Raw genomic sequence first — 27,149 nt, 5'->3', positions numbered from 1 at the left:
AAAACTATTGAGAGATACTGATGCTTTTCGGCTGCAGTGTTTGGTGGCAGCATACGGTCGAGATGGCTTCTCATAATGGCTCAAAAGTCCTTCTAACAGCAACAGGCAGGTGGTTGATGCCGAGTTACTTGAGATTCCTTCTAACAGGCAGCTGAAGAAGGTTCCCAGCAATAACTATTTCTGTAAGAGTATAATTCCAACGCTATATGTTTTCATCACTTGATGAGCGTTCGTTGACGGCTTCAAGTCTCTTGAAAAAGACAAGACGAAATGAACTGAAATCCTTTTTATTTGTTTTTTTTTATCAAATTAAGATAAACTCTTAATTTTTAAATATCTTCGTTTAATAATTACTTTTTAATAAACTTTTTTTAAAGTTTTAACTGCACATAAAACCATCTTATGCTTGAAAAACATTACATGTCTGCTTAGACAATGATTTAGAAACACGTCCTTTGTCTTTAGAAAATTTGGGGTGGGGTCAATGGAATCTAATGCTAATGGAGAGTGTTGCGGGCTGGGCTTCTTGATCTGGGCTGTTTTCGTAAACTTTGTTTTTTAGTCTTGCGGAGCGGAAATGGAAAGCATATTTCTCAACTCCAAATTCGATAACCGACTCAGATAAGTCGACTATTTTTACTGATTTTAACTTAATCAAGCAAACCATTAATTGAGTTTTACCAAATTAATATTTTATTAGACTTAATTAAGAACCTAACCCAAATCAGCTCTAAATCCTGTATTTCCCAGACCAGCCGCCGAACAGGCCGAGTATAACAACTTAGGCTTCCTCAGATTCGGTGGGCACACGTAGGCTCTTGTTTACTTTACAGTTTACATGGAGCAAATTGGAAGCTCTAGCATGCTAGTCCACAATCACCAACCAATACAAGAGCGTAAACACCATGTTTGCCTTTTTTTCTCGGGGGCAAAAAAAAAAAAAAAAACTATTAATTCACAGGAACTGCACCGCTGCAGTGTTGTTTGCCAGAATCAATTCTCTTTTTTCTTGCACATGCTACGTAAACCGACAAAAAAAAAAGGAAATATTGTTTTCACAGAAAAAAAAAATTGTCCTTTGCGTCTTTCCCTTTTGTCCCACCAGAACAAACACCCCCCAATTGTTCTTGATTATTTGACTTCAAAAGGAATATCCGAGTTCCTGACCACAGAATAAAATTTCATTAATATTGACATCATGACCCCTTTGATACAGAGCAGCGAATCATAGAAATCTTTGCATGCTTTCAATTGGACAAGCTTGTTGCAAATTATAAAAATCCTTGCAAAGAACACAAGAGCCTACCCTGTTAACCAAAAAATAAAAGAATATAACGATGATGATGATATATATATAGCATACCTGATTAACTAGTGATGATCTATGAAGGATGGAACTCAGCTTCAATACCAAGATGACAGGGCTGCAGAGAAATAAACCATGCCCTTTAAGAGTTCTAATAAATTGTCTGATGAAAGGAACATGGTGGAGCAACTCAAGAAAGAGCCTGGTATGCACTTCAAGTGCAATTCTTCAATATTTAATGGCTTATATTAACTTAAAAACAAAATGATGGGGAAGATTAGCGAGGGACAAAAGAGCATATATAAGAGAGGAGCAAAGGGAAGGAAGAGGAAAGTTTGAGGAAATAAGAGAAGAGGCTGCCAAACTAAAAGAGGAAACTAATCTAATCTCCCAGCAAAGTGCAGCAAACCAACTTCGGCTTGATCTTATATTTAAGATCTAGACGATGTTGCTTGGCAGCATTTTGCAGGGAGATAGATTAGTTTCCTCTTTTAGTTTTGCTCGACTCTTCTCTCATTTCCTCAAACTTTCCTCTTGCCTCCTTTCGGCCCTCCCTTATGCCTTCTTGTCCCCTGCTAATCGTAACCCAAAAGCGAAAAAAAGACAGCGACAACTACGTTAGAAAGAAGAATGATTAATTGTAACCAAATCAATATGCAAGCTATTAATCATGGAATGACACCCATATATATATAAGTTGCTCAACGAAGGCTTCTGAGTTTCCTGATTTTGGGGCTTTCCTACCAGACCTTGTCGAACCACATGCATGCACTGTTTTTTTAAGAAAATGCACGTCGTCTTCTCCTAAGAAAAAAGCGGCCTCTTCTTTCTCAATGATGTAAGAGGAGGATCAGCATGACCGCATGTCGACGCCCTTCTTTACAAGTTAACCGACTTTTAGGCCGCCACGTGAACGGACTTCAATTTTTTTTTTGTCATCTATATGCAATTTGCAAACCAACAATTTAAAACGAGGAAAATTTGAAAGATTCATTGATCCTTTCTCTATAGCTTGACGAAGTTGAGTTGTAAAGTTCATGCACCTGTTAGGTAAAAATATATGTTGTTAATAAATGTTGAAAATTTATTTTAATTAAAAAAATTATAGATAAATAAAAAAATCAATCTAAAAGAAAATTTGGTTTTTTCTATTAAAAAAATCCTTGATTTTTTAAATTTAATTATTTTATAATGACTAGTTAAAAGTTAATAATAATAGAAATCAATTCTTTAATTTTTTTACTTTCACTGTAAAAAAAAAGAGATGAATGAATAGTTTTTAATTTAAATTTTTTTCTTCGGATTTTACACTCTTTATCTCACCTTATTTTTAGTGTTTTTCTTCAACTTTTTATGCTTTGATTTTTTTTTTTTCAAATCTAGAATATAAGTTCTTCTTGTTGAGATATATATGAGTTACATAATATTTGATTTAAAGACCTTATTTATAAGTGCATCTAAATCATTATGATGTTGTTAGAATCATGAGAAACATATTATAAACATCTTAGTTATACAAGTTATGAGTAATAAAGCTTTAAAAGTAAATGATTCATAATCGACAACAAGAAAAAACTCATTACTTTAAAGTACTTCAACAAGTAATTATTCTTCTTGTTTTAATTTAAATATATTTAACTTTATTATTAGTATTTATACTAGAATTCTTTATTTTATATCAATTATAAGTTTGAATATATGTTTAATACACATGCTAGTATTTTATTATTATTTTTATGTTTAAAACATGTTTGCCATTACTTATACTTTTACAAGCTTATAGTTTTTAACATGTATAAACTCTAAGTTTTTGTTAGATATTTTTTGTTTAGCATGTCTGTGTGATAATAAACTAATTATATTTTCTTCTAGTCTAACATATAAATATTTATAAACTTTGATTTATAATAATATACAAAATAAAATGATTGTTTTATATTAATTTGTTTTGTTAAAAAATATGTTTTGTCTTTTATATATATTATCATCAAACCGAACAATAAATAGAGATCATTGCTTTTGCTTTGATTTTTAACTAACTTATAATGATAATAATATAATATATTTTTGAAATAGAAATATAATTAAATTATGACTTATAAAATCATTAAATCATTTCTTCAATCATATTTAATAATAAAATAAATAATAAAACTAATAAAACACAAATAAAATATTTGCACCAGTACAAAGTTAGAACTTAATATAGTTTGAAAAACGAGATAATAATTTCGTCACAAATGTATTTTTTTTATCATTCAATCCTCACTTCTTCATCATTAAATCAATTTTTTTTATAACATAACCAAATTTCATTTCTCTATATTATATATTATATGATTTAATTATTATAGTAATTTCTTAATAATATTATTATTTTTATTCATAATGTTAAAAAATTCATCCATTCAAAAAACAATTCTTCTTATATTTATTTTTTTATATATAAAACACCCTTTCGTTAATTAATTTACTCTAATTCATTCATTTTTTATTTTTTTATAAATTATTAAATTGTATAAAATAATTCAGCGTTTATTTCAAGCAATTGTAAGTGTTTATATTAATTTGATGAAATAAGAAAAACCAAACTTTTAAAACAGTCAGCTCTTGAAATTTTTTTTGAAAAATAAAACAAAACATATTTAAAATTAGTAAAAAAAAAACTTGAAATTATAAATGCTTAAAGGAACATTTGTGAAAAGAAAAATTAACTTAGTTCTATCTCCGTTTTCTCTAATTAATTTTTCTTTTTAATTTTACCATTGAATTAAAAAAAAATAGTTGTCCTCTAATTTATTTTTTATTTTCATATTGAACCTTATTTTTTAATTTTTTTTGTTTTGAATTCTTTTGTACAGTTTTTTTTCAATTTCATCTTTCAATTTCTAATTGGTTTAATTTCACCATTCAATCAAAAAAAATTAGTTATCCTCTAATTTACTTTTATTTCAATATTGATCCTCATTCTTTAATTATTATTTGTTGTTTTTTGGATCCTTTTATATAGTTTTTTTTTTCAATTTTATCCTTTAATATTTAATTGGTTGGGGACTGAGTTTTGTTATTTTTTCAAGTAGAATATTTCTTGTCTAATAACTAGAATATTTCTTGTCTAATAACACTGGTTATAGGTTTGTAAAGTTAAATGTATGTTGATATTATTATTTTTTTTAATTTCTAATTTCATCATCATTGAACTTTGATCCTTTTATTATTGGCTTATCGTAAGTTGGCTCGATATTTTTTATGAGGTTGATTTTTTTTATAAAAAAAAATCAGAAATTTTAATATTTTTTTTCTAACATTATTTTTTATGAAAAAATAATAATCACCCGATCCCACGGCGTAGGGACGTCTGGTTATATACCAAGTCTGATGTTGCTAGCTGTCGCACCCGACATCGCGGCAGCCTTAAAAAATTATTAAATCTTTGAAAAGAACGGATTTCTGGCATCTTATTCTTTAATGGGGAATGATCTTTGTTTAAGGAGTCGCCACCTAGTCTTATGGTCACTAGGAACCCTAACTGGTCAACAGAGATTCTATGGTACGAGACTGGTTACGCAAAAGGAAAGATATTATCACCCCTTAAGCGTCCTGCCTAAGGCAGGCTGCATTGCTGACTTTGTCATAAAATGCTAATGTTTTGTTGGTTTATGCTACGGTGGTTTTGCGTGTAATATTCCTGACTCTGGCGTCAGTGAATATTTAACTACAGATATTTCCAACTCTGGCGTTGGTAAATATCACGTAGCTATAAAAACAAAATAAATTTAAATCAACTATTTTTTTATTCCTGACTCTGGCGTCAGTGAATAAACAAATCAAATAAATTTATTTTTACGCATCACACAAAAAATAAAATAAATTTAAATCAGTATTTTTTTTATTCCCGACTCTGGCGTCAGTGAATAAATAAATAAAAATAAATTTATTTTTACGCATGCGCATATTTTTTTTATATTTTTTCTAGCTAAATAAAATACAACGAATAAAAATAATATAAATTTAAACCGGTATTTTTATTCCTGACTCTGGCGTCGGTGAATAAACCAATAAATTTACATTATTTTTATTCATGCATACACATTTTTTTATTTTTTTATTTTTTGGGCTGGGCCCAGCTCAGCCCATGTGGGCTGGACTCAGCCAGCCCGGCCTGGTCCCTGGCCCAAAGCCAGTGACCCGGCTGGGCAAAAAAATCTAAAAGCACGCGTGAAATGAATTCACGCGTGCATGAACACTGTGTGAAGGTAATTAAATTACCTTCGCACAGTGTTCTTGTAACAATTCAATTTGAAATGAAGATGCAAAAGGGGATGAAGAAACAGGCGTACCTGCTGGCGAGGCGTAGCTGAAAACGATGGCGCACTGTGCTGGACGACGACACTGCCTCCTCTTGCTTCTGTTTCTTTTCTTTTGCTTTCTTTATTTCCCGCTGTGCCCACGGTCCTCTCTTCTTTTGTTTGCTCAGTTCTTGAGATGAACGAACTAAGAAGGTAATGAGTATACCGGTTTTCTCTGACTGATTCCGGGTCTTTCCTTTGTCTGCAAGGACAAAAGCAATGGCTAAGCCAATACTCCTATCTGTCCTGCTCCTTTACTTTTCCTTCTCTTTTCTGTGTTTTGGTTTTTTGCTTTGTATTTCTGCTCTCTGTTTTTGCTCTCGTTTTCTCTGTTTTTGGGTTCCCCCTTTCCTTCTGCTCTGCTCTGCCTTTTATAAGGCCCAAAGAGCTTGCCCCTCAAACCAGTCCTGGCTTTGCAGGACTGTTATCCCTCCACGAACGGGATTGTGGGCAGAGAACGTGGTCACGATTGGGTCGGCTTTGCTGCCGATTTTCCAGCTTCCCTGTTGAATCGGAATGAAGAAGATGCACGACTGTTCCCCAGCAACGGTGCCGTTTCGATGGAAATATTCACTTTGACCCCTAAACAGTTTAAACTTAACAATTGGGATCCTAATCAGTAATAATTGATTTCTAACTGTGCCCTTAGGTTAATTTCAATTAAATCCCTGAATTTATTTAATTAATTAACTCAAAACTTATTAATTCTTCTAATTTTATTAATTAAACTAATTCAAATTTTAATTAAATTTTCAAACTTATTAATTCTTCGATTATTGATCAATTAACTCTCAAATTTAATAATCTCATTGTTAACTATATTCAATTTTTATTATTTGTTCAAAAATTGGGTTATGACACTAGTTATTATAGAAGAATCGGCCACCATCTCTTCTAAGACCCTCCAGAAATGGAACTGAGAGATAAGTAGACTATACTATTAATGCCATCATTACATATATTATTACAATATATAAGGGTATATACAATAGAATGGGAATTTAACAAAAGAATATACATGAAAAATGAGGTTCATAATTCACTAGGGAAGTCAAATGCCTACAAGGTAATTCCATGAAGCATGGTCTTATATTGTGTCATCTAGGCCATCCATGACATCCAAAATATTAGTTTTTTTATGCTCTAATTTTTGTCTAGCAGCAACTGGTGAGTTTCCAGTGCTCCTGCTCAATGTCCAGACCTGTCCTCTTTTCTTGTCTACAAGAAATTCCTGACTTTTGCTTCTTCCTAGAACCGATCTCCTCTGACACACATTGGCTAACAAATCTCGATCTTCTTGAGAAAGTTGGGCGCCGTGGTTCAGAGATTGAAGTCGTGGCGTCGTGGCGTGAAAAACCGGTCCCTTACGAGATGGAGATCTAACATGCATGGATTTGAAACCATGATCTCTCTGTCTCACTAAGTTTATCAACCGGTGAAGCCATGTCACTAGTTCAAGAATGTATAGGTCAGTCTTCTGCTTATCTGCGTGATGGAGTGTCTGGAGGCGGATCAGGTTGCTATTTCCGGCTGTATTCTTGCCAAATTCGATTCTGTCAAAAAGAAAAAAAGCGTCACTCATCCGCTACTAAGGTGCATTACACTTGTCACAACACAAAGACAGCACAAAGGCCTTCACTAACCCAGTGTTTGCCCATTCTCCAACCCATCCAAAGCCTTGGTGTGCTCTGTTGCCAATTCAAACAAAAACAAAATAAGTGTTAATAGCAAAGACAGTAATGAAAATTCTCAAGGAAACAAAAGATAAAGAAAAAGAAAGGTCAAGCGTAAAAACCACTGCCATATGAAAACACCATCTTGTTTAAACATGTTTACAGGAACATGAGGAAATATCAAATTAGATTGTCATTTAACATACTTGGTTGTGTTTGTAGCAATAGGCGCAAGCCAATGGAGAGTCTTTTCCATTTCAGCTTTCACCAGAGCTATCGTGAGCTGTAGAGAAAAATAGTGGAAAGCAATTATGTATTGAGGAGGTGCAAGAGCAAAAAAGTAAAAACAAACACCCATCCTCAATCTCCATTTGGAGAAAAAGTAGAAAATGAGCAGCACAAAAATGAGCACACATACCTCTTCCTTGGTATCAACCATCTGCAACCTTGAGCGTAGAGCTGCCTTAACACTGTTTGGTATCCCTCGATATAAGCTGTCCCTCGTATTAGGAGGAAGGGAGGCAGGTCGAGAAGTCTAATAACATGTGATATTTCAGTCGAACTCATCCCAATATAGGAAAACTAAGTGACCTATAATAACCATGTGATTAGTGAAGAAGGAAAGAGCTTCACTTACAATATTATCAATCTGGTTGATTAAGTTAGCATAATGCAATGCAAGACCAGATGTGCCAAGTCTTTGACGACTGTTGCCAGGCTCCTTGTCAACCAATATAACACCTGCCATGAGTTGTCAATCCCTACAGATTAATATTTGAAGCACATCTTCAAAGCCAGAAACATTGAATTAAATCTTAAATCTTGTTATGATGTGCATAGATAGCAAGGAGAGGGAAATAAACAAAAACAGACTCTATATTGGCATGTTTCTTATATGTTGGCCTTGACCAAATCACCACAGTAAGGATTATAATGTTCTTTCGCAAGCACAATTCACTAAAATGCTTGAATCTTAATAAATTAAAGCTGCACTTCAGATTAGAATCTTGTTGATACATGGAATTAATAGTCCTTTTTAAGATAGCTCATGCCTGCTAATCATGGTTTTACCCAACCAGAAGGATGTAAGTGCATACACAGTTATCGAGAATGAACTTATATGGACAGATCAATTCAATGCAGCTGAGCCTAAATTCAGTATGTCCATCAGTTTGCCTACACAAATCCTCTTGATTCCACCCTTTCATATATATACTAGCCTGTTTGTGTACTTCAGAAATAGTGGAACGATCTAGCTAGAGCTGAGACAGGATCTTCGGACATGGCATTCACCTCTTTTATTATCCAGGCACTATAAACGGTCTTTCATTTCTAATAAAGATAATTTCTCAGACACAATAGAAATACACACATTTCAAGGACAGCAGTTTCAGATAATAGACTCCCCACATGAAACCCGTTCCTTCACTAATTATCTACCATATATCATACACAAATGAAAAACAAGGTGGTTCGCATCTAGGAAAACAAAAGGAACTCATCAATGTGTCTTGCTGATATAAATGAATGGAAATGTATATGCACCCATTTATGATATTCATGCAAATTTGCATCTTCTAGTTTCATCGCAAGACATAATGGTCATACCATTATTTCCAAAAGCTTCCAGGATCGCTTGTTGTAAGTAGGTAACAATATCAACAAGTTTCTCCATGATCTGCAGTTCACAAAGAAAGTTATAGAACATTCTATTGCTTGAGACAGACAAACTAATATTCTCATGGGCTGAAGAGTAAAAGTGAAAACATGTCAACCACTCTAATGGAGTAAGCTACATATTCATATAAAATAACAAGTTATCTGATATGTTAACTGCCATCTATTACATAAAACCGCTACTGGAATCAATCAAGGCTGCAAAGCATTCATGTTGAGTGAGGGAGTTAAGCCAAACTAAGCAATTATGAGGCATGAAAGAGTTCGGAATTGATAGAAAATCCTTCAAAGAGACTATGGTGCAACTTTTCAGCAGATGTAACTAGTGGCTCATAGACATGTACCTCCTCCACATTTTTAGACCAAAGAGATTTCTTTTTCAAGCTCCTTACAAGCTTTCTTTGTTGTTTTAGCTCACTATGTAAAATTGTGAGACATTCTCCTACAATTACAAAGAAAATGGCCCATTAATAAAATATCTGCTTCACCATTGCTTGCGGGGGGGTATCAAGCAGATACTGGACATGATGCCCAAAAAATGAAAGAAGAAAAGAAAATCAGCACCTAGAACCAGTTATAAATGTAATGGGAAAAAACAAGTAGTTGACTATCAATGAGAACTGATAGTTATTCATTATAGATAGGCATGTTATTCACTTTGAAGGACATATCCTTGAAGCGAAAAAAAAAAACATTGAAATCGGAGCTGTAGAAAATGTTATAGTTTCAGCAACAAGAAGGCAGCCGAAATTGTACACATAACAATCGAATACCTCGACAATGCTTGATCTTTGCAAATATAACTCACAAAAAAGAATTCTATAGATAACCTCAGATATTGCTTATTAGTCAGTAGTCACAAATATGTAAGCATCTCGATATCATCATAAAATACAGTCTACCACATTAAAAAAAAAATCAAGTGAAGAGAAAAGATTCGTCCATGCCAACCTTTTACAGAGAGATTTAGGGACTGCACTTCTTCAACCTTTTGCCGATAATCTTGTTCAAATCTGTCCAAAGCATTCAACTCATGATATAGTTCCTGCACAAGAACAGAGATTTGTAAAGCAGGATCACAGGAACACAAGCTAAAGCTTTTGAAGACCTCCAGCATTCTTCAACTGTAGTAAAATAAGCTGAAAAGGTTGCTGGGATTCGTGATAATTCTTAAAAAAAAAAAATTGCATATGCCAAACACAACTGCAAACTGCTCAGCATCACAATTTAATACTGTAAATGATCTAAATTCAAAGCTGCAACGTTCATTGGATCAAGCATAACAAACTGAAATGAGTGATTAAAAGGAAATTAGCAATGCTTTTTTCCGAGAATTAGATGGAATTAATTAAGGAAGCAAAATACAATAGTGTTCATAGACGAAAACCAAGTTTCAGCCGTGGCATTGTACAGGCATTTGATCAACAAGTAGCAGCATGCAAGCATCTACTTGATGTGGCAAAAGAAAATAAAAAACTTACAGAAGTGTTCTGCACCAGAGTAATCAGCTCTTGCATTGTCACTTCCGCCTCCGTTCTATGCTGCCTCTCAATTGAATATTCTGAATCCAATCTGATGTATTACAGAGATAATTGCATAGTTAGAAAACAAGAAGAACATAACCAGGAAATAATGCATAACAAAAATGCACCTTACTTTGAAAAATATCGACCCAAATTGTGCCATTGGGGGTCTTTACATAAATCTCCAAACCGAATCACTTCTCGCGAGAAAACATCAAATTCCTCTCTACAAAAGCACCCAGTTATTTTCTTTTTAAACAATACTAAGATGACAGAACATGAACTATGTTAGAATTAAACCAAGGCAAGGAATTTGTAACAAGCAACAACCTTTTATCAGCAGCAGCAATTATGAGCAACTCTTCCATATCAGTAGAAACCAATTTGTGTACTCCTTCTGAATGCAATACCTCTTTTTTCAAGGACTCGACATTTTCCTCTGAAAGAGAATGAAACAAGTTTGCACCTTTGGCTATTGTATTAGCTACTTCAAATGCCAATATTGATATCCTATTCCCTCTAGAACCAATTCCAGTGGCAAATCCCCCTTTGGGATTCAAATTTGACATGCTACTTCCTAGAGTATCCAAAACTTCTACTGCTTTCTCTAGTCCCACCGTCCCAGCTTTTCCTAAAAATGACTTCTTTTGATTAATCTACAAAAACCAAAGGCACAAAATAAACCATCAAAACTGACAGATTGGACATCCAAAGCGAAAACATGATCAAGAAAACAAAACATAAAAAGAACATACCTTGTCGGCCTCTGTCCTAACAGGCGTTGATGGCTTGAGCTCCCTTGAAAAGGATGATAAAAACTCACCAGAATTACTCCTCTGTGGCGTTGTTCTGCCAAAATCATCCCCATTATTATTCCTATAAGAATTCTCTCTTTTCTTGCATGTGCTATGTAATGACCTTAGCTTCCCTGAGGTATTGATGCCACCGTTATTATTCTCCTCCCCCCCAACTTTCACACTTTTCCTTTTCGCTCCGCCAGAACAGACCCCTCCCATTTTCCCTTCTTGCAAGTTCTCTCCCAGACCACACCACTAACAAAGAATTCAAAATGATCCCGTAAATGATAAAAACCCCACTTCAGAATCAAGAAGAAGAACCCAGAAAAAATTCAAAAGTGAAGACAAAGTCAGAGAAGGTATAGTAGTAAGCACGGAAGAAAAGATTAAATGCAAGTACTAGCAATCTAAAGGCGGTGGTTGTGATTAATTTCGGTTCATGAATGCAACAAACGCGTTGTTTTTATTATATTTTTCTTTCTTTCTTTTGGCAATAAAACGGAAGTCTCGTGGGCAATGGAATTTTGAATGGAGAAATGCCAAACGGTGAAGGAAGGGAAAGAAACAGAAATTGTTGACTGCTCTCTTGTTGTTAGAAGCGGACAGATGCGAAACTGAGCCGTCCCTGACCGCCTCCCTTGTCTGAGTCCTTCTGACTCGCTAAAGTCTAACCCCCCCGCTGTTCTTTTACTGTTCTGTCCCCATTGTCATGCTTCATGACACAGAGCTGGAAAGATTAAAATAAACCACAATTATGGCACCTTGTGTTTACTATTCTGCCTTGAATTGATGTTTATTAATTAATATTCTACATTTCTTGGGTGTTGTTTTTTTTTAGATCTTGAATAGTCAAATGCTTTGGAGGTGTGTTTTTGTTATTGTAATGAGGGGTTGTTTTTTTAAGAGAAAATAAAGTTGTTTTTAAATTTTTAATCTTTTATTATTTATATCAACACATTAAAATTATAAAAAAAATAATTTAATATTTTTAAAAATTAAAATATATAAAAAAAAAAACAGAAGGTACCGTAATTTCAATCATTCAAATTACAAGAAAGATAACTACTACTAAGAGATAAAGATGAGAATCGGTGATGGATTGGATGATACTTGACCAGAGATTTAAAATACAAATTGCAATTTTTATACTTTGAATTTGGACAAAGTTAACCTTTCTATATAATTCAATTTATTATTTTGTGATATATTAGAATATTATGACCTCGAGAATGATATGTGATGAACTTTGATTAGTTGAAAAGTTTGACATTCGACTGCTGAGCTTTAATTCGAACCTAAATTGATAATGGAATTAAATAATGAAGGATTAATTTTGCTACGAAACAATAAATATCATGGATCCAAAGTTTTCTAAATTGAACTAAGAAGTAATTCCAAAAACATCCCTTTCCCATTGGATCATTGAAGATGTGATTTAGACCCGTTCCAAACTTGATTTTATTTTTTAATTATTTTGATGGGTTAATATTAAAAATAATTATTATGTTCAATTTTAGATTTGCATCTCAGAATTATTATATTCAATAATGCATCTCAGAATCCTGCGTGAAGCCTTTGCAGGCAGCTCGAAGGCACGTGTAGTGTAGCTCACGAATTCTGCAATTAAAAAAGAAAAGGAGGGGACCGTGTAAATGTATCTGTGAAAGCAACAAAAACATGATTTGACCCTTTCCAATCAGAAATCTCAGATCAATGGCGTACGGAAGGGGGAATGAGAGAGGGCTCTCTCAAGTTCTAACTTCAAGCTGACACTTCTCCTCTACCGGGACAGAGCTCGTCCCTTGTTGCTGGTCCGTGAAGTTATTGTTCGAAGATTAAATGCATGGTTACTTCGTCAGAAAACCTGATGCCGTGAGGACCTAAAATCGACAACGTGGATGTTTTTCACTGGCTAGGATACAACGACCTCTATTATATTTCTTCCTATATGGGCAATTTACAGGTGGCCACTGGATCTTTAGATATTAAATTATCTCTATTTGAGTACGGATTATTCTGCCTCGGATTATTTTTTTTCAAACGGTATTAGAATTGGGTGTCGTTTGCCGTGCGATTCTTTGACTGTGGTTGACACGGCATTTAAAAGATCCATATCCAGTGTCGGTTCACCGACCCATGTCCAGCAGGGAAAGCCTACTCGAGGCCAATTCCTCTCTGCCTGCTTGAGGCCAGTTCCTTCCGTGCTCGGAAGCGTCATGACTTTTAAAAAATATGTGTGTATTTTTAAATAAATAATATTTTTAAAAAATGATATGCATCGCAGCAGGGAGAAGCGTTTTGGTCCAATTTTGCTCAACGTAGTCCTATTTAAAACTTCTTTATCCTTGTTTTAATCAAATCCAAGCTAAAACCTACTGGTACTGCCAGTATGGGTGCCGAGTAGTACGGTTTGTGTAATGCGGTTGTTTAGTGTGGTTTGCATAAGTTCGGGCCCCATATCCAGTATGGGCAATAGAGCATTGAGAGGACCGGGAAGGATGCAGCTCTGGTGTACTTGGTTATTGTGCCCAGGATGTAGCCAAGAGCGGGGGAGCATCTTAGATAGTGAGCCAATGAATGCTCTCCTTCTACCTCAAAAAAAAAAAAAAAAAAAAACTAAATGACAGGGTGTTTTATTATAGCTCAATCCACATTAAAATATATCTTAGGCTAGAATAAAATTATCTCTGTGCTATTTGATCCAAAAACAATTGAGTGTCTTGGGTGGGGTGCTGATGTTTTTTTTTTTCACGGTTAAGATATATTTTTGTCCCCAAAATTAACAAAATATATAACTATTGATCAAGAATTTTTTTTTAATTTTGCATAAGTTTCTTAACAGTAAAAATATGTATTTGCCTTTAGAGTCAAAAAAAAAATTATTATGCTGCTAGATAAAAATATTTTGAGATTTTCAAGTTTTAATATACTGTGCAATTTCATCTTTAACCTTAGAAGAAATAAAACATAAGCTTAACATATAAGAAGTATTTTTATACTTTTCACATGGGTATTTGTGTCATTGTCGAGGTCATAAGAGCATTTTGGTTTTTTTTTTTTTTTTGGTTTTTTTTAATGCTTAAAGTTGCTAGAGTATGTTAGGCATGCCTTAGCGCGTCGGTAGCATCCAAGCCGTTGAGACAGCGCGTGTGACGTCACCCGGTGGATCTAACTAGCATTTCATCATCTCTCTAGATGCGCTGTCGTGTCTTCTTATATTTGGAATGGCGTATGACAGCTTACTATGGTTGGGTTGTTGTCGGTGGTCATTTGATTTTTTTCCCTTTCTTTCCTCTCTCCTGACAAGTAATGTACACTATTGTCCTCTTTGTTTCTTACTTTTCAATTTCAGTCCTCATTCTATTAATTTGTTATTTCGTTTCTTTTTCATTTATAGAAGTTTTTATTCTTTTTAATTTAGTCTTTCAATTGCAATTTCTCATATGTTTTATTTTTCATCTTGGTTCTTATTTTTTTAAAAAAAATATTTTGTCATTGACACTTTAGTTGAAGTTTTTTCTCTCTCAATTTCATCATTCAATTAATTTTTTTTGTTTTATTTTTTTCAATTTGACCTTTGTTTTTTTTATTTTTTTCCTTTTATCAGAGCTATTTTTCAATTCAATTAAATCCTCAAATTGAAAATTTTTATCCCTCTAATTAATGTTTTTTCTCACCTTTATTTTTTTCAATCATTTTGTGTAATTAATTTTTTTCCCAGTTTGGCATTTAATTTATTGGCAATTCGAATTTATATGATCTTATTGCTCTGCATTAGTTTTTTTTTTCAATATTGCTTTTGTGATTATCTTCAAGTTTTTCTTGTGGATTTATCTTAGTCTCATGACTTAGGTCATAATTTTTGCATGTCTTTTTTTAATATAAGTTTTTTTAGTTGTTTTGTTTCTATTTTATTTTTCAAGGTATTATTCTAATTCATCTATAATTTTTTTATACAAATGAAGTTAATTTTTTAAAATAAAAAATATTTGTTTTTAAATTATATTGCTGATATGTTCGGCTTTGCTTAATAATTTTTATGACATAGGTTTATTCAGTCAGTTTTATTTGTGTTTATCTTTTAAATCATGGGTTTTTTATGGTGTATATTTATCTTTTATTTATTTAAATAAATAAGTTCAGCAAACACAATTGGATACATGTTTTCATTTTATATTATGGAATATCTTAATCTTGATTGCATAGATTTTTCAATTTACAATTTGAATTTTTTATGTGAAAAAATACATTGAAGTAACCTGCATACCTGAAATTGTTTTGGAAAAAAATAATTATAATTCTCGAAGAAATGCAGGTTAAATGGCTAGTAAGCATCTCAATAGTAAACCCACTTCAAGATGAGTGATCTCCTATTTCGAGCCTCTGATAACACAACCAAGATAGCGACAAGTTCTCTACCATATAAGAATGGAGCGATGGAAGGTCACTGTATAGAGCGGTACTAGTTATGTGATTCGCGCTCTACTAGGAGTCATATTTTTTTTTTCATATGAAAAATTGTGTATACAGGTTTTTTCAGTGTATTCATGTAATTTACAAAATTTAAGTTCAAATAAAAAAAATTATACACGCATATAATCAAATAAATTGAGAACCATTTGTGCAGATAGATAAATAAAAAGTCATTAATGATACATAAAAATAAAACTTGAAAAACGAGAGACAGATATAGATCAAGATATTTAATTTTAAAAGACGAGATATTTATCCGGTTGTATTTGCTAAATTTATTTATTAAAATAATTCTTCTTATTGATATTTACTCAATCCATTTTATCATGCCCCATGCGACTGGGCCCTTAATTGTTGTTGGTCCTCCCCAAACTTTTTTGGGGAAAAAAAAAAGATGACTCATTGTCTGATTTTTCCAAACACAATGCTTGGAAAAATCAGGACTTAAGTTTTTTTATCCAAAAAAATGTTTTTCAACCCCTTTTGACCTAAAAACCTATAAAACATCACAGGAACCGTGATAAACTTATCCATGACATCAAAAAACCTAAAAAATCAAAATCAACCCGAAATAAAAAATTAATTCGAGCTCAAATATGTTTTTTCATTAATTTTAAAGGTAAAAAACATGCAATATGAACTCTCATCGTCAAATGAAATCATTGAACATAAATATTGTCTGATTTAGTGGCTTAAAATGATATTTTTCTCTGTACTGCCAGAATCTAGCAACTTTCTCTCATCTCTAAACTAGAGATTAAAAAATAACAAAAATTAATTTTTATAAAAAAATTAAATTAAAAAAAATACTAAAATTATATAATTTACGATATTTTTAAAGTTCAATAAACAAAGTTTTTTTTTTTTTTTGCAAAACTCACTGTCGTGTTTCATATCTTTTTCATTTTAACTTCTTTTCTTTTAATCTTATCATTTTATAAAAAATAAAAATTAATGTTTAATCAGGATTAAATCATTGAAAAAAAAATTTTAAAAACCAAAATTTTAAAAATTTAAAATTTCACAACTCATCCATAATAATAATACGTGATGGAACAAAGAGTCTTGCACTGAGAGAATCTAAATAGTAAGCCGATGAATGCTTCCTATGAGCATCTAAAAAGTAAGCCCACTTTGAGATGAGTGCTCTTCTATTCCGAGCCTCCAGCAGCACAACCAAGACAGAGACGAGTTCTCTGCCCTGTAAGGATGGAGCGACAGAAGGTCACGGCACAGAGCGTATTTTGTCACACCAACAAATTTAATTTAGATACTGTTTATTTTTGTGTTATTTTTATTAAAAATATTTTTATATTTTAAAAATATATTTAAAAAAATTAATTTTTTTTATTTTAAACTAATATTATTTTAGTATTTTCAAATTATTTTAATATACTAATATTAAAAATAATTTTTAAAAAATAAAAAACAAACAACTTAATTTTAATATATTTCTAAATCAATTTTAATATATTTCTAAATAAAAATCATCATAACAGTACTCCAAACAGATCTTAACAGAATGTCAAAAACACGCTTAACAGTTCCTGTCTAATGTAGTCAACTTCAACTACCCCTCAAGACAGACCTTAATTATTAGATGCAAACTTAAGCCCTTTGGTCTCTCACCGAAGTCGACCGATTTCCATGGAGTGCAAGAATGCTCAAATTCTAAAAGCGCTGACCAAACCGCTTGCTTACCTGGTATCATGAAAACCCCAGTAGAGAGGGGCAAAAGCATAGTTACAAGAACCGAAAATCAACCCGACTCAAGGCTCGAATCAGATCCAAGCAGCCCATTATCACACAAATCGAAACAAAAAGGTGAAATGATTCATTCAATTATTATATCTGTAAATCTCATTAGGATCATTAAAGGACAGCAACACTTGAAGAAACACAATCAGAGTCCAATTAAAGACTCGTTATGTAGATAGATACATAAACACACCAGCATATCACAAATCCTGTGTCCCTCAAGAAAGCTGGCCGCAATCAGCAACAACAACAGGCCTGGAGGTCCTTCCACCACTAGATCCAACCTTCTCTATAGCCTTGACAACATTCATACCCTCCACAACTTTTCCGAACACCACATGTTTCCCATCAAGCCATTCAGTCTTATCTGTACATATGAAAAACTGAGACCCATTAGTGCCAGGCCCAGAATTTGCCATAGATAGAATTCCAGGCCCAGTATGTTTCTTTATGAAATTCTCATCAGCGAATTTCGCTCCATAGATTGATTCTCCTCCGGTTCCATTCCCCGCAGTAAAATCCCCTCCTTGACACATGAATCCAGGGATCACTCGATGAAAAGTCGAGCCTTTGTAGTGTAAAGGCTTGCCGCTTCGGCCTTTGCCTTTCTCTCCAGTGCAAAGAGCCCTGAAGTTCTCTGCGGTTCGTGGAGTTGTGTCCGCGAACAGCTCAATCACGATCCGGCCGGCTGGGACGCCGCCGATTGTCATGTCGAAGTAGACCTTAGGGTTTGCCATTGAAAATTTGTGGACTGCGTCAATGGAAGGGACTGAGGCTTGGTTTTATAGAGGGAGGGAGGTAGTGTTTCTGGATTCTGTTTTGATGTTTCATCTTGGCCGTTGGTAGTGGGCACGTGGATGGATCTGGTGGGAGTTTGGAAAGAGACTTTTAGAACTGCGTATTGTTGACGCGAGTATCTTTATACTCTACGTGGTGACAGAGGACAACTGACAAGCGAGGTTTCTATCTCCCACGTGGCGATATTTATTAATTTTAATTACTGTTTGTTTTTTTAGTGAGAGGCGGCCTGATTTTTTTTGTTTAACAATATCCGTTGGATAGCAATTTGACCCAGCATGGATTTTACCCGTTTCAGCCCATCTAAACGAGACCTAATTTTTTTTTTATTTGGATGAAAAAACAAAATAATATTTGAGAAATTAAAGCTAAAAAGAATTAAAATTAAGAATTTACTTTTAAATAAAATATTTTTATATTTTAAAAAACAATATCTCAATTTTTTAAGTTTATATTGATTTTGGAAAACACATTTTAAAAACTATCTACAGCTTTTTAGTTACAAACTTTTTCTATATACAAACACTTTTTAGTAACGTGAAATATTATTTTTTTATATTTTGATATTTAATTAATTTCATGAATTTAAATTTTATTATAAATTTAGTATATATTTTTTATAATATAATTGTTTCATGAGAAATTTTAATTCAAATAAAACAAGAATAAAATTATATTATCATGAATACAAAAAATTAAGATAGAAATTATGAATTATAATTTTGAATCCTTATGAAAAATAATTATAATCTAGATATATATTTTATTATTTTTTTAAAAAATAAATTTTTTTCAGCAAATAAAAAGCTTTGCTAATTTTTTATTAAAAAATAAAAATTAATAGAAAAAATGGAAAACTGTGAATAAAAAAAAAGTATTGTTTTTATTATTACTGAACACAACCTAAATTTTTTCGTTTCTTACGTATATCGGCCTAGTTCCTCCACCATAATATAGGGTACAAAGTGGATCCGATGTATTGCCATCCTTTTCTATAAATTATACAAATTAGCTTTGAACCATTTAAGGATTGGGCCATGGGCCAGCGGATCATGTGGACTGGGTTCCCGCCAAAAGAAGTTAAAAACCATGCTAAACGATAATGAGCAGATGGAGAGTGGTTTTAGAGCTGTTTATCTTTGCTGAGTGTTCGTGTTTTTAAAATATTTTGATTTTTTTTGCTTTATTTTTTAATATTTTTATTATTATTTTAATATGCTAATAGTATATTTTAAAAAATAAAAAATTGTTATTTTAATATATATTTTTTAAAAAATAACCTTGTAATGTCAAACAAACACCGCTATGATTGAGTATGTTTAGACTTTAGAGGTGAAAAGATAATAGATGATCAGACATGTCCAATGATTAAGCCAAACGGCAAAGTTGCTTCTTCTTGTCATCTACTCAAGGAAGGCAATATATATAATAACGATATGAACTGTGATTAGTAAATATAAAATGAATAGTCCACATTTTGCTTTGATCAGCACACAACAACTATCAAAGCCGGCAACACCAACTAGAGTCTAATGGGCCATATCTCTTCGTTGTGTTAATTTCATGTTTTGACGCAATAATCCCTTTTTTCCTTTTTGATAATCTATGTTAACGAAGTAATCTGAATTCCTATGAAGTTGCCTTGCACCTTACTGTAAGAACTTTTCTCTAGAACGATCGCACTCTTTATTTATTTCTTCAAATGAATGTTTTGTTCTTGTTGTTGACAGACTGCCATCCTTTGTCAATGCCAGTGCCAATGGTGCGTGTAATTTTTGACGGGGTGTTTACGTCTTGAGTTACTATTGTTTTCATAGTGTAATGTCTATGAAGTTTTGGTAATTGCTTTTAGATTGATGATGCAATAGAATTATAGATGGAGGTTTCCAGGTTGTAGGTAGATCAATCCTTAACCAGTCCAAGCAGTGCTGCTACATTTATAGTGCTAAAAACTAGGGAAATTTGAAAACTTATGAATTTGAAAAGCATGGTATTTTTTCCTTGATTGATTTACTTCTGACGAAACTTGCTAGAGGAAGATGACGATTGTTTGCTCTTGCAGTTGATTGGGAATCTGTAAGCTGGGATTCTCTCCTCAGAAATGGAAGGAAGCTATAGGTTTGCGATGGACCAAAAGGATATTGTGAGGTTCTTGATTACCACCGTGGGAAGTTTCACACAAGATCGTTTGATCAATAAAGAGCAAAGAACCCAGCACAAAGAACAGTGTGCTGAGAGATTAGCAGCTGAAGATGGGAGCTGTTACAAAGATACAGAGGTTCGATACTCCGATCAAGCAGTATTAGCAAATTTGGATTGGGGTATAGAAGCCCTTGAAGAAGCCATTGACACCTCCAATATGGAGACTAAGCTGGCACGATTAGATTATGCAGAGAAGATGCTGCAAGTTTGTGCCTTGTTGAACTCTGACCAAAGAACAGCTGGGGTCCCAAATTTCTACCTCTCTGCTTGGGCCCGCCTCTACCTTTCATACCTATGGAAAATGCGTAACAATGATGAGAATTCTGTTCTTCATGTTCTTGAGATGTTTATTGTTGATCCATTCTTCTCGAGAATTGATTTTGCCCCTGAACTCTGGAAAGACCTGTTTCTTCCACAGATGAGCTCAATTGTTGGGTGGTATTCTGAAGCTAGACACAGACTTATGGTGGAAGTAATTCCTGATTCTTCTGATTTGTCATTTACTGCTGACTTGGATCAGTTCTTCAATGAGTCTTTGATATATTCAATGAGGCCAGATCAGGTGGAAAAATTGCAAAACCTGGAGGAGCTTTACAGGGAATCCTTGGATGAAAATACGCGGCTTTTTGCTAAATACTACAAGGACTGCATGAATTCTGACTCAACAAGAAGCAAGAAGATGATTCCAATGTTGCCGATAGCAGATCCACCAGTAACTCCTCTGCATGAGGTTAGCCGGTCGATTCCTGATTATGTGAAATTTGGTCCCATCTTGCCTAAAAGTGCTGGTTTCTCTCCAGTTCTTAGATCTAAACATGGTGTGAGAGCAGAAAGCAGGTTAGTCTACATCCAGCATCGAAAATGAAATAGTACTATTCAGTCAGGAACGTATGAATACAGCCATTTGCATGTTCTGGTTCTTATTTTATTGTACTCGCTGAAAATTTTCTTTTTTCAAGGCTCTAACTTGTTATTGTTATGATGGATGTGGTTGTGATCAGATTGAGGATAATTTCAAACCTGTCACCTAATTTGGAAGAGTCTGATATATGTGATCATCAAGTAAGACTGATAACTATATTACAATTGTCACATTGCGATGAACTATAGTTGATTCTGTGCTGTGTTCTTGTTTATTATGTCAGGAGGCCATGCCAGAGGACAGAGAAAACGATTCTGATTGTGAGCGGAGTGATACTTATATTGATTCTGAAGATAAAAATCAGAAGTTAGTAACTCTTCGCGGCATAGAATCAACTGAGATTAAGGAAATTGGACTAAGCAAAAGGCTAGCTAAAGCAAAGAGCCAAAAGCATTCTCCCAAAATATTCTCTCCTATAAATTCCCCTAGAACTTCGCCAAAGATTAGTTCTCCTGATCCAGTTGTGCAGTCTAAAAAACAACCTACAACAATGTTACGGCTTCTGTCATGCCGTGCTACGGATTCTGTTAGTGCTACCTCGTTACCTGATTCTCCACGCTTGAGAAAAGATTACAGCAGTAGCTCACCAGACTCAGATGGTGAAGTGATAGTATGTCTTTGCCTTGTATTTTGATGAGTTCTTGCCAATTCCATCCGAACCTGGAACGTTTCATTTATACTGATAGCATTTTTGCAATCTAGGGTCTGCTGAGAAGTGCCAGGAAGAACCGTAGCCGAACAAGGAGGATGAGTTATGACAATGTCGACAACCATATATTAGAGAATAGGTAGCTAAAAATTTCTCCCTTTTCTTTAGGCTATCTTTTACAGTATTCAAGCTGTTCTTTTCCTTTCAGTATTGATAAATATACATCTTTTTATTATTATTATGCAGTTCACTTATTGAGAGTGATGAAGGAAGCCAGAGCTACATCTCACTTCCTACATCAGAGATGCTGACTCCCCGTTCAAGACCACCAAAAGATTTTGTTTGCCCTATCACAGGCCAACTTTTTAATGATCCAGTTACCCTTGAAACTGGCCAGACTTATGAGAGAAAAGCAATTCAAGAATGGGTGAAAAGAGGAAACACGACATGCCCTATTACTCGCCAACCTCTCTCTGCAAACTCACTGCCCAAAACAAATTATGTTTTGAAGAGACTCATAACATCTTGGAAAGAGCAGCATCCAGAGCTTGCTCAGGAATTTTCGTACTCTGAAACACCAAGGAATTCATTCAGCCCCTCCTCCTTAAGAGAAAATTTGTTGGTGTCTACTGCATCCAGAACATTTTATTCTCCCAGTCATACTCATACTCGTAACAGTACAGATAGTCACATGCATCAGAGGAGCAAAAGATTTGCCCGAGCAGAAGTATCCACATCACCAACCAGTGTAATTTCTCAAGCTACCATTGAAACAATCATCAATGGGTTAAAACCTTATATTTCATCTCTCTGTACTTCAGAAAACTTAGAAGAATGTGAAGCAGCGGTGTCAGCAGTAGCCAAATTGTGGAAGGACTCAAAGGGTGATCCTGCAGTTCTTTCATATTTATCCGAGCCAACTATTGTAAATGGGATTGTAGAAATACTCTCTGCTTCTGTAAGCAGAGATGCTCTTAAAACTTCAGTTTACGTTCTCTCTGATTTAACATTTTCAGATGAAAGTGTCGGAGAGATTCTAACCAGTGTAGATTCTGATTTTGATTGCCTAGCTGCTTTGTTCAAAAATGGGCTTGCTGAGGCTGTTGTTCTGATATACCAGCTGAGGCCAGCTTTTGCTCAGCTTTCAGCTCACAACTTTATACCCTCACTTGTCCAGTCAATCCAGAGCAAAACTGAAGATTTAGATGATTTTCAATTTGCAATAGAGCCCAAGGACGCTGCTATAGCAGTGCTTGAACACTTGCTTACGGGTGGGGATGAAAACAGCCGGTCTGTCAATGCTTTTGATGTTATCTGTGCAAATGGAATTCCAGCGCTAGTCAAGTGTTTGGATAGAGTGGAAGGAAGGAAGTCAATTATTTCGATTCTTCTCTGTTGCATGCGTGCTGATAAAAGTTCCCGGAACTCGATAGCAAGTACAATCGAACTATCTCCTGTTCTTGAATTATTTCACTCCGGGGATGATAGCGTGAGAGGCTTATGTATTGACTTCCTTTCAGAGCTAGTTCAGTTAAACAGGTACACATCAAATATTCCCTTCTGTAATATACTTTGAATGTTGTTTATATTTTCTTCCAGCAGCTAATAGTTGGATGGTTGAAGGTAAAAATGTGCTCCTGTAATGCTACAACTTGAAAAAGTAGAAAAATCAAACACAAATGTCTAAAGATTTGCCTGTTTCTTCTTTTTCAACATCATCTCCAATACCGACACTGAATGTTCTGCCTTTTCCATGGTGTTTCAGGAGGACATTCTGTAATCAGATATTGCAGATAATTAAAGATGAAGGAGCATTTAGTACCATGCACACCTTTCTTGTGTATCTCCAAATGGCTCCCATGAGGCAGCAACCTTCCCTTGCCACTCTTCTTCTTCAGCTTGATCTCCTGGTTTGCTTTGATTCTCTGACATCATTCACTTACTTTAACAGGAAAACTTGGATATCTAACCATGGTTTCTATGGGTTGAATTTCCAGGCTGAGCCGCGAAAGATGAGCATTTACAGGGAAGAAGCTGTAGAGGCTTTAATTGAAGCGCTGCACAGAAAGGACTTCTCTAATTCTCAGATGATGGCTCTGGATGCTTTAGTTTCTATTTCTGCACGTCGGACTTCATCTGGGGGTACTTACATGGAAGCCTGGTTACTGAAGATTGCAGGATATGATCTACCTTACAATGCTTTGATGAAGGCAGAGAAGCTGAAGAAGAATGAAAATGATTTAGCAGAAAATTTTTTAGCTGAAACAGTGGTTTGCGGTTTTTGCTTAAGTTTAATATGGAACATGGAACCCTGTTCAATTAAATTCTGTGATGATTCTGAGCCTTGGATGCTTTTGTGCAGGAAGATGAAGAGAAAGCAGTAAGTTCTTGGGAGAAAAGAGTGGCATTTGTTCTTTGCAATCATGAAAAGGGCTCTATCTTTAAAGCTTTAGAGGAGTGCTTCAAGAGTAATTCCTTAGAGACGGCAAAATCATGCCTTGTCATCTCCACATGGCTCATATACATGCTTTCAGTTCTTCCTGATACTGGTGTAAAAAGTGCGGCTCGTAAATCCTTGCTTGATGAATTTATAAATGTCCTCCAATCAACTAGAAACATGGAAGAGAAGATTTTGGCAACCCTTGCATTAAGAACCTTCGTAAGTGACCCAGGTAAGATTAGTGTAGGTGAGAATTCTTACCAAAGTTTTGAATATACACAAATAATTGCTGAACTCAAACTTTCCTGATTTTTAGCTGCACTTGAAGAGCTCGGAAAGTATGCTAAATGCATCTACAGCACCTTGAGAAAGCTGAAGAAAAGTTCACCAGTGATCACTGATGTACTGAAATCCTTGATGAATTTGTCATCTGTCAATGCAGTAAGTGGGATTGAGAAACTATGTCCTTGGCTTCTTCAGATTAGCTATAAAAAAATGAGCTTATTAGGCCTTTTAATCTGTATTTTAGACAGAGTTGTGGAACTGCACCGAAGTGGTTGAGGTAGAATCATGCGCCAATGGTGAAGTGCTGTCTCTGCTTCATTTTAAAGGTCGTGTTATTAGCAGCCATTCCGACGGAACCATCAAGGTACAATCTACCTGACCCTCTTCCCCGTGCATTAATACAATTACCAGTTGCATATGTATTAATGAATCCTTGATGTTATAACTAACCAACACTCGCTTTTAGGTGTGGGATGCTGGAAAGAGTGTTCTAAGGTTGATTCAAGAAGTTCGTGAACATACAAAAGCTGTCACATGCCTCTATATTTCATCTTCAGGAGACAAATTGTACAGTGGTTCCTTGGACAAAACCGTTCGGGTACTTTCAGTTTTTTCCCTGCTTTCTAGCTATTTGAATCTTAGATTACTCCGTCTCCTGCAAGAACATATGTTGCTATCTCATGCGTTGTAGTTGTAGCAATGAACTCATATTTATGCTACCCTTTTCAATGAACCACCGAAAGAAGGAATACCAGACTGCATAATCCATTGTCTGATAAATTGTATACCTTATCATTTGAAACGGTCATTTTCCTGCATTTTCTTTTGCAGGTTTGGGCAATTAAACCTGAAGAAATTCATTGTATTCAAGTTCATGATGTGAAAGAGGCAGTATACGAGTTGACAGCTAATGGTAAAGTTGCATGCTTTGTTTCTCAAGGAGCAGGAGTTAAGGCAAGTGACGCCTACCCATCATGTTTCAACAACTGAAACCAAACTGTGCAGTCTTTAGCGGTTGACAGAATCCGGTGTCCTAAAAATTGTATTTTCACAGGTATACAGCTGGTCAGGTGTTCCAAAGCATATAAACTTCAACAAAACGGTGAAGTGCCTTGCTATGACAGGGGATACATTATATTGTGGCGTCTCCGGTTACAGTATCCAGGAGGTGGATTTGATCAAATTCACATCAACTACATTCTACTCTGGAACAAGAAAATTGTTGGGGAAACAAAGTATTTATTCCCTGCAAATCCAAGATGGTCTTCTGTTTGCTGGTGGTTCAGCGGTTGATGGAACAGCAGGGAAAGTAAGCAGCAACAACTGATCTGATTGTTCATGGAATATGTTTGAACAGATCATTTAATCAAGTGAACAAATTTCCGTGCATGGCAGGTATTTTCTCACTCGAGCAAAGCTGTAACAGGATCCTTCTCAACTGGATTCGACATTCAGCGAATTGCTGTCAACAGCGACTTCATATTCACAGCCACGAAAAGTGGGATCATTGAGGTTTGGTTAAAGGAAAGAGTTACAAGAGTTGCTTCGATCAAAGTAGGAAGCGGGTGGCACGCCAGAATTACATGCTTAACATCAGATATGGACGGTGCAATGCTTTATGCTGGCACTTCTGATGGCAAGATACAGGTTAGACGACTCGTTATCATTGTTTGAACAACTTAAATGGAAAAAGGTATAGTTCTCGAGTGAATCACTCATTTTCCCTCCTATCTGGTTGCAGGCTTGGTCATTGGACTAGTGGATCTCTGCTCTTTTGGAAAACAAAGACACGTAGAATTTCATGTTGGGGATTTCTTTTTTCTGATAAAGGAAGCAAAAGCAATGAAATTTGTCCGAGTTTTCAATTGACTTGAGAGTTTTATTCACCGATTTCCAAAGAGGACATCACTGAGGAGGGTAATAGTTACCCATAGATCTGTTTTTGTTCGTGATTCCGTCTTTCTTGATAGAATCAGTATTTAGAGTTTTATACTATCCATACCAAAATCTAAAATAATTTTACTTTCAAACTTTTTAATTTACGTCTGAAAATTTAATGTTCATTCAGGTCGGTATCCCATAAATTGTAGTCCCAGCAGCTTGGCTACATACCACATTGTCCTATCAATTTACTTAACAAAAAAGCTTCCTCCAACTTTTCTGAATAACCAAACATGCCCAAAAACCAGGTTATATGAAGAGAAAAGAGGCAATATCTCTTGAAAACAAATTCGAGGCCTTCTGGGTATAAGCAAGATGCATAAACAGATTGAACTGCGCACTCAGAATGAAAAGGA

General features: G+C 34.6%; 3 protein-coding genes and 1 long non-coding RNA gene across 10 annotated transcripts; 1 reads left to right on the top strand and 3 right to left on the bottom strand.

Annotated features, from left to right (window-relative positions):
- Positions 1 to 606: 606 nt before the first annotated feature.
- On the bottom strand, positions 607 to 6,264 carry LOC112327572 (uncharacterized). The gene is made up of 3 exons (XR_002981882.2): positions 5,647 to 6,264; positions 1,364 to 1,424; positions 607 to 1,162 (listed from the first exon to the last, which is right to left on the bottom strand). It is a non-coding gene; the product is annotated as an uncharacterized LOC112327572 (long non-coding RNA).
- A 326-nt stretch (positions 6,265 to 6,590) lies between these two features.
- Positions 6,591 to 11,990, bottom strand: LOC7477678 (protein PSK SIMULATOR 2). Of its 3 annotated transcripts, XM_006383681.3 has the most exons (12): positions 11,284 to 11,985; positions 10,859 to 11,184; positions 10,662 to 10,754; positions 10,487 to 10,577; positions 9,957 to 10,050; positions 9,350 to 9,447; positions 8,937 to 9,006; positions 7,966 to 8,069; positions 7,747 to 7,863; positions 7,535 to 7,611; positions 7,299 to 7,343; positions 6,591 to 7,208 (listed from the first exon to the last, which is right to left on the bottom strand). In XM_006383681.3, the coding sequence occupies exons 1-12, from the start codon at positions 11,542 to 11,544 to the stop codon at positions 6,743 to 6,745; spliced, it is 1,842 nt and encodes a 613-aa protein (XP_006383743.2). In that variant the 5' UTR covers positions 11,545 to 11,985; the 3' UTR covers positions 6,591 to 6,742. The 3 variants fall into 3 exon arrangements, with proteins under 3 accessions (XP_006383743.2, XP_024458090.2, XP_024458092.2); XM_024602324.2 differs by lacking the exon at positions 7,535 to 7,611 and having other exon boundaries at positions 7,030 to 7,208; positions 11,284 to 11,990; XM_024602322.2 differs by lacking the exons at positions 8,937 to 9,006; positions 9,350 to 9,447.
- A 5,621-nt stretch (positions 11,991 to 17,611) lies between these two features.
- Positions 17,612 to 18,332, bottom strand: LOC7493977 (peptidyl-prolyl cis-trans isomerase). The gene has a single exon (XM_002306896.4). The coding sequence runs from the start codon at positions 18,291 to 18,293 to the stop codon at positions 17,775 to 17,777; it is 519 nt and encodes a 172-aa protein (XP_002306932.1). The 5' UTR covers positions 18,294 to 18,332; the 3' UTR covers positions 17,612 to 17,774.
- Positions 18,333 to 19,815: 1,483 nt separating this feature from the next.
- Positions 19,816 to 26,890, top strand: LOC7493976 (putative E3 ubiquitin-protein ligase LIN-1). Of its 5 annotated transcripts, none has more exons than XM_024602239.2 (17): positions 19,816 to 20,008; positions 20,085 to 20,116; positions 20,417 to 21,393; positions 21,558 to 21,618; positions 21,702 to 22,088; positions 22,181 to 22,266; positions 22,374 to 23,666; positions 23,893 to 24,037; positions 24,125 to 24,397; positions 24,490 to 24,799; positions 24,884 to 25,008; positions 25,097 to 25,216; positions 25,319 to 25,450; positions 25,684 to 25,806; positions 25,907 to 26,161; positions 26,248 to 26,499; positions 26,594 to 26,890. In XM_024602239.2, exons 3-17 carry the CDS (start codon positions 20,456 to 20,458, stop codon positions 26,609 to 26,611), a joined length of 4,518 nt encoding a protein of 1,505 aa, XP_024458007.1. In that variant the 5' UTR covers positions 19,816 to 20,008; positions 20,085 to 20,116; positions 20,417 to 20,455; the 3' UTR covers positions 26,612 to 26,890. The 5 variants fall into 5 exon arrangements, with proteins under 5 accessions (XP_024458007.1, XP_052309265.1, XP_024458003.1 ...); XM_052453305.1 differs by having other exon boundaries at positions 20,085 to 20,251; XM_024602235.2 differs by having other exon boundaries at positions 20,085 to 20,344.
- The last annotated feature ends 259 nt before the right edge of the window (positions 26,891 to 27,149 follow it).

The sequence above is a fragment of the Populus trichocarpa genome, chromosome 5 (genome assembly GCF_000002775.5).
Source record: "Populus trichocarpa isolate Nisqually-1 chromosome 5, P.trichocarpa_v4.1, whole genome shotgun sequence".
Classification (NCBI taxonomy): domain Eukaryota; kingdom Viridiplantae; phylum Streptophyta; class Magnoliopsida; order Malpighiales; family Salicaceae; genus Populus; species Populus trichocarpa.
This window is presented reverse-complemented; position numbering and strand designations above follow the sequence as displayed.